The sequence below is a fragment of the Cajanus cajan genome, chromosome 4 (assembly GCF_000230855.2).
Source record: "Cajanus cajan strain Asha chromosome 4, NIPB_CcT2T_4, whole genome shotgun sequence".
Lineage (NCBI taxonomy): Eukaryota > Viridiplantae > Streptophyta > Magnoliopsida > Fabales > Fabaceae > Cajanus > Cajanus cajan.
The window spans coordinates 67,918,414-67,925,591 of record NC_138520.1 but is presented as its reverse complement, the minus strand read 5'-3'; the positions used below and the strand labels follow the sequence as shown (position 1 = coordinate 67,925,591).

The window sequence follows — 7,178 nt, the reverse complement described above, 5'->3', positions numbered from 1 at the left end:
ATATAATATCAACTCACATTTACCAAAAAAGACAAATATAAAACAGGAAAGGGAGTATTAATTGTGATTTGTTATCTTTCAAACTTGTGATTAAAAGATTTTGTTTATAAAAGGCTAAAAGCTAAAATGAGTTTTAACGTGAAACTATTAGAACCTAGGTTTGCTAATTTTAGGCAATAGTAAAATTTTATCCTTTTGCACCTAAAGTAAAGACATTATAAAAGTCTTTCATTTATTAGGAATGATAACTTGATTTGATTTAAAAAATTAAAAATATAACATATCAATATTAAAAGGTGCAATTTACCCATCGAGCTTAAGAAGAATTATCTCCGATAGAAGATTCTTAAAGCCTCTTATCAGAAACAAGGTTCAATTTACTTTGATTTTATAAATAAAAAACAAATCAATTCAAGCTGCGTAAAGAAAGCATATTTTCCCATTTTTAATTAACGACTTAATCGATTATATATATATATATATATATATATATAAATTATGGATTTTTCTGTTAGAAGTTGTTTGCATTACATTTGAACTTCCCAAAATGTGTTCGTGTCATTTTGCTATGTATATACGCTATCACTCAGCAGTTACTCCAAGACTATTCTTTGTTTATTATGTTATAATTGACTTTTATCCAGTGTTTATTTATTAATAAAAATAACTAGGAAAATAAAAAACTTGTGGTACCTTTCAAACAAAACACAAATTGCGATTTTAAACTTTTCATAAATTAATTATTCCCAAAAAAAATAACAAAGCCTTCAAACCGAAGCAAAAGTACAAAACAAAAATTTTATCTTCAGTGTGGTCGTGAATTATGAAAGAGGAGAAGTAATTGTCCCAGGACAAGGGCCAATTTAATGACAATTTTTCAAATGATTGACGAATCGGTTTAAACTAATATCCTACATTTTGAGTTATTCTTCTATAGCCTTTTAAGCGTTTAACTAACCCAAAGTAGTATTGATACAAATCCAGCCTTCCCTGTGATGTGAATTAATACACCCAATCTCTCAACTTTTACAGCTTCTCACTCCACAGCTCGTTCTTATAAAATTAATCCACTCCAACAAGCACTCACCCCCATCAACAAGCTACTGGTTCATATCTGTTTATATGCAAGAACATCTTTCTCCCCGTCCTCCAAAATTGATTTTTGTCATATTCATGAATACAATATTACAATGTATACATTGCATCGTTGACATTAGGCATGCATCATTCAACCTTGGCTACCACTTCACCAGGCACGTTGCTTTCTACAACCGTTTCCCTTACAAATCTGGGAATTCATAGAGCATGGAAATTAGTGGCATGAATAAACAAAACAAGAATTGGTCCTTTACAAGTTTGAACCAAGAATGAAGTACCTTTCCAATTTTTCACGTGATGATTGCAATACGTAGATTGAAAGGATGAAAGACAACATGAGCCCTGAATATTTATAAGCAAGAGCAACAAAAGACACTCTTAGTAAAATACACAAATTTATCATGTCCTTGTTTTAAATAGAATCTTTCAAGTAATTTCGATACTCAGCTGACTTTTATTCTTGAAATCCTACAATCCAAATCACTAATACTATTAAAAACAAAATTATGGAGCAGCCAGGTATTTTCTCTCCACCAAATGTAGGATAGGTGTACCAAAATATTTATTCTCTGGTCAATAATTGGCTGGTGGAATGGAATGAAAGTTAATATTGCAACTTGCAAGGACAAAATAATGACATGAAGGCGAACAAGAGACCTTGTTTGTGTGTGTATAGAGATAGAGAGAGGGAACAACTCTGAGAACATTTGGTTATTGTGATTTGTGAGAAATGAAAACAAATAACAACAACCATTAAATAAAGATTAAAAATAATAGACTACTAAGATTAAAACTCACGTACAAACATTTTTTATGAAAGCCCTAATGCTACTACTAACATTACCACCACTGCCAGCAACAACTACAATGATGGTCTCACACGAGCTGTTTATAATTGAGTTTTAATCAACGGTCCATCATTTTTAATCTTGATCTAAGAGATGTTATTGTTTGTTCTAATTTCTCACAATAATCAAATATTCTCATAGGAGTCGCTCCCTGTTTGTGCGAGTGTGGAGATAGATAGAGAGTGAAGGGGACATCTCCTAATTACCATTAGTAAAAAATTAAAGAACATTACTTTTTTTTAATTTTTTAAATTAGAAATGCTCACATGACACTCCCCTTCCAATACCACATCTCCCTCATCGAAGTTGCATCTAGTTTCAGAAAGATGACAACTCTGTACATATAGACACACCGAGGGATGTCAATTACATTGGCGACAAAAATGGGGAGACTAGAAGATATTTTGAGCAAGAGCAAGTAGTATGTTTGCGGCATGTTGTCATCTCAATGATATTCACACGTGACAAATTATATTCTATACAAGAGAAATGGTTTAGCAAAAAGTGTAGTCGTGACAAATTCATCAATTCAAGGAGTCACATCTAGCTCGGTGATATATTTATACCTCCTCTTATAACATATGATTGAGTAACAAAGGAGCCAAAAGCATATTTCAATCATTGATGAAACAGGCATCCTGTAATTCACTAATAAAATTTAGAGAGGAACCAAAATCAGAACGAAAATTTCAGGCAATATGGGAAGAATGAATTTCAGCAAGAAGCTGTTACAGGTATTTCAGGGAATTCATGCAAGGGAAAATTACAATAGAAACAGAACTTGATTTGGGAAAAGCAATTCAGAAACCTCCTGAAACACGGAATCAGAAAATGGGGGAGGAAGAGGAGAGTCTCGTGAGCATTTTTATTTAAAATTAATCTGTCACTTAATTTTTATCTAAGGGTGATTATATATTGTTCTCATTTCTCACAATTGTCGAGTATTCTCACTTGATATGCCCCATATATGTAAAGACTAGAGAGAAAGGTATTTACCTGAACCAAACAGAACAAAAAATCCTGAAGTTACATCTATCTCTGAATGCTCCTTCCTGAAATATTTTAGAAAACATACTGAGCTATTTTTTTTTTTTTTCCCAATCTTATATTTTTTATAATTTAAAATGATGAATAGCTAAAGCATATCTTTCAAAGTTCAATCACTAATAAACACAGGAAGTTCATATATCTATCACCAACTGACCCAAAACACTGATGTGTTGGTTCCAGTGTTTAATAAGCACTGCAATTATAGGAGTTAAGAACACTAATTACATTAAAAGGGGAAAAAATTGTTGAAGATTTAGATGCATTTAATGCCTACACTACATGTATATAAATGGATGATGTTTATTGTCAAGTTTGTGAACTGCAAATCAGAAAGAAATAACAAAATAAAGGACCATGTAGTGATAGTAACTGTTGACATAAGCACTACCATTTAAATTACAATTTGTTAGCTATATCATGAATAAAAAGAAGGGGTATTCAGACAAATTTGAGAATCTTGGCAAACTTGCAAAAATTGATACTATCATACAATTTGTGCAAAATGCTAACAAATACTATAGTAGTACAACTAGTAAATGTCTTGCCAAATAACACTACTAGCATAACAATATTTCAAAAAATTAAGAAACCCAACATTATAACTCACCCCTCAAATGCCAGAAAATTGGATCAAGGGTTTCACTAGCAAATAGCAATAAATTAGTTCAAACTTCAAAATTAATATTAACTAACTGTATAAATATATATATATATATATATATATATATATCTGCAAAAAAATAACACAAACCATGTATATCGGACAAGTATATGCTTTGGCCAATGCTGAGAATCCCAGAATTGTTTACGAATTTCAGGTTGAAGTTCAACATCTGTAAAGCAAATACAGAACCTTCACAATCAAAGTTTCAAGATCCTTAGAAATAAGTTATAAAAGCAGCACTTAAGTAATCACATTGTCAGATGTTTCTCTTAAATATACCAGACTAATGGCATATAGAAATTCATCAAAATACAAGGTATCAACTTAGTTATAATTCATTATGAAAGGCAACTTCTACAGAATATACAGCTTCCACAGAAATCAATTTTAACTATCAATATTGCAAGTATATTGCAATATTTGTCAACACTAAGTCACTAACTACATGTTTCTCAAAAACAAAGAATGGAATGCCTTCAGACCTAGGTAAGAAAAAGAAAATAAAAATGTCTTCACTAATAACATTTGTACATGTGGAATAAGAGAGAATCTACAATACAGATATGGGTACATCCGTAAATGAATATGCCAAATGACAACTTAAATTGTACAAACTAGGTCAAAAAAAATCATAGTAGAATGGTCACCTCATAAAAAGAAAGAAGTAAAGTTTGATAAACATAAAATTGGGGGGAAAAGAAGGTTTAAAGGGTAAAATGATGCCAAATTTTAAATAAAATTCAGGAACATTAAATAAGGATTCACAAACAATTTACAAGCACAGTCCTTGACATTTCCAACACATTTCAGAAGAATCTTAACAAAAGATCACATATGTAAGCTAAGAATAATGCTTTCATTTTCAAAGTTCTGAAAATAAAATAAACTGAAGCATGTCACAACCCCATTATCAGCCTCTATGTAAAGAAATTAATGATGTTGTAAAACTATGATTAGAGAAGAACATACAGTGATGAGGCATATCCACAACTTTTGCTGTGACACCATGCAAATCACTTCCTGAATACCTCTGCATGACATTAAAATTCCAATCAATTAATTTCCTAGCAAAAAATTTTGCTGTTATATGATTCAGGAGCATTCATGAACTCATACAAGCCAGTACACTAACTGAATATACTGAACAATGTACATGACCTATCTGGGGCACAGCATTACCAGATCTACTTCAATCATTGGAACCTCTGTACTTTTCCGATTCACCACAAGAAGCCACGGGATTAAAAATTTTTCCCTCCCAACTTGAAATGATCTGCAGATAAATTAAAATAAAGAAAACTATAAGCACATTTTCTCCGGCAATTTAAGGGGCAGGGCCAACCAAATAGAATCATATAACGACAATGCAATCCCCTTGTATGGTATAACCGGTACAATAGCACAATTTCATCTCATTGTGTTTAGAATATGATATACTATTCCCATAATTCCAATCCACGCGCCAATCATTCCAACCTCAGTTCCCTCACCACTCCACTATAACAAAATCACCATCACACTGCTCATTTTTATGTAGTGAAAATTCCAAAGGCTTAGATTCAGCCACACTGTATCTTCAGAATTTTCCTTTTATCTATTTTTCCAGCTTTAATAATTCCGCAAATCAAAAAACCAATCAAACATGCCCCATTCACTCTACAGAGAATATGACTATCGTTACAAAATCTTCATTTCACAACGAGCCACTCACAGTACAAACCCCCCAGTACATATTCACGGGAGCGTTAATCCGGCACTGATGCATTTGAAAATCAAAACCCTTTTTCCTTCAAATCACTTCTTATCAAGTACGTGTTTGGATTAACTTAAGCTATCATTGAAAAACCTTATGAGATTTGTTTTTTAGGAGGGTGAAAATACAAATAAAACAAAGAGGCCATTTTATCCTAGTTAATTTAAGCAAATTCAGACAGTTGAATAAAAATCAGATCAAAGCAAAAGACACATTACATTACATCAGAAGAAAAATTCTCACATTTTATAAGGATCAGCACCGGTGTAACCCGTGGGCTTGGGAATGGGCATCAACACCTACAAAGCCAATTCCGAAGACACAATCAATTAAAAATCGCAATACTCCTAACAGCAAAAACAATTATAAATAAATAAAAATAGATAAATAAAGAAATTGAGAAAACCCTAATTGAAGGAACTCAGAAGATTCGGACCTCACGATTCACTGCGAAGATGGGGCAGTGGCGGCCAATGAGGTCCTGCCAGACGGTTCGCGACTGCAATAGCAAAAGTAGAAAGTAAAGTGAGAGATGAAACGCCGCCGTACGGGAGGAAGAGAAAATCGCAGAGAGCGAAAAGGGAAATGGGAACGAACGGAGTGGTATTGACCCATGCGGCTCATGGGAACGATGTCGCCGGGTCTGTAAGCGAGAGCGATCGAGAAAAACGACAGCAACAGAAGCCAAAACGACACCTGTAGAAGCGGTCTCGCGGTAGCTGCTGCAGCCATGGCTACCAACTCAGCTTCAGCGTTTCGCGTTTCGAACTCTGACTCACTCTGTCGTATTATCATCACTCTGGCCCGATCCGTTTTTGGAGCTTCTTCTTTCGGGTCGAGGCTCCGGTGGTGTCGTTTTTTCTTATTGGGCCGACCCATGGTCCGCGTGAGACTCCATCACGGCCCAACTGGTTTGGTGTGAAAAAAATATCATTTGATTGAATTATTTTTTAGTTTTATTATTGATTTAAGATTTTTATTATTTGTAGAAATAGGAATGAGTGTAGGGATGACAAATAAATCTATTCCCTGTAGATAATATTCGAACCTTTCCCGACTTTGACAGAGAATACCTTATTTAACCATGTACGGGTATGCATACGGGTATAATCCGATATATTAAACCGGGTACAGGTATATACTTATTCATCCTCATCCCGAGTTTAATACTTACTCTCGATTTAATTGTGTTAAAAATTTTAATATTTTATTATGTGTGATTACTTATTATAATGTGAAACATTTATAGTTATTTAATTATTAAGAAGTCTTTTACTTAAAATATGAGATAGAGAAATAATCTAATTATAATTGTAATATAATAAAAAAAATAATTTAAAATATTGTGTATTTTTTTATAAAAAAATTAACAGATACGGATACGAATATACCTGATATTCAACGGGGATGGGGATGAGGACAAAAATAATATACTTGACAAGTACGAGTTCAAATACGAAAATGAGTTTGAATTGCGAAAACGATATAGGTATCATGAAATCCATACCCGACCCGCCCGTTGTCGTCCCTAAATGAGTGGTCCCTAAACGATGTTGAGCACCGAGGGGGGTTACCACACATATACACATGTCTCCACATTGGTGAGATATTATCCGCTTTGGGTTCAAGCCCTCACGGTTTTACGTTTGAACATCACCCAAAAGGCCTCTCAACCAATGGAGAATCATACTCATCAAGCCAGTCACCTCATTAGACCATCGACTCTGATACCACTTGTTGTGGGTTACCACACATATACACATAT

At 33.5% G+C, this 7,178-nt stretch overlaps 1 protein-coding gene across 4 annotated transcripts; it reads right to left on the bottom strand.

Moving 5' to 3' along the window:
* Nucleotides 1-784: 784 nt before the first annotated feature.
* Nucleotides 785-6,307, bottom strand: NPU (ATP-dependent helicase/deoxyribonuclease subunit B). Of its 4 annotated transcripts, XR_014433332.1 has the most exons (10): nucleotides 6,011-6,307; nucleotides 5,850-5,912; nucleotides 5,657-5,712; nucleotides 4,840-4,933; nucleotides 4,630-4,690; nucleotides 3,748-3,829; nucleotides 3,604-3,638; nucleotides 2,943-2,998; nucleotides 1,377-1,440; nucleotides 1,118-1,288 (listed from the first exon to the last, which is right to left on the bottom strand). XR_014433332.1 is itself a non-coding variant. In XM_020363142.3 (9 exons), the coding sequence occupies exons 1-9, from the start codon at nucleotides 6,290-6,292 to the stop codon at nucleotides 1,225-1,227; spliced, it is 822 nt and encodes a 273-aa protein (XP_020218731.2). In that variant the 5' UTR covers nucleotides 6,293-6,307; the 3' UTR covers nucleotides 785-1,224. The 4 variants fall into 4 exon arrangements, 3 of the variants coding, with proteins under 3 accessions (XP_020218731.2, XP_082929006.1, XP_029127922.2); XM_020363142.3 differs by lacking the exon at nucleotides 3,604-3,638 and having other exon boundaries at nucleotides 785-1,288; XM_083072880.1 differs by lacking the exons at nucleotides 1,118-1,288; nucleotides 1,377-1,440 and adding an exon at nucleotides 1,452-2,757.
* Between the last annotated feature and the right edge of the window lie 871 nt (nucleotides 6,308-7,178).

What these genes read in the sequence shown, in the direction of transcription:
- NPU (XM_020363142.3), bottom strand. Translation starts at nt 6,292, where the DNA reads ATGGGTCGGCCCAATAAGAAAAAACGACACCACCGGAGCCTCGACCCG. An exon ending in GCATGGGTCAATACCACTCC is followed by an intron (nt 5,913 to 6,010) that starts GTTCGTTCCCAT and finishes TTGCTATTGCAG; the next exon opens with TCGCGAACCGTCTGGCAGGA. An exon ending in CAATGATTGAAGTAGATCTG is followed by an intron (nt 4,691 to 4,839) that starts GTAATGCTGTGC and finishes AATGTCATGCAG; the next exon opens with AGGTATTCAGGAAGTGATTT.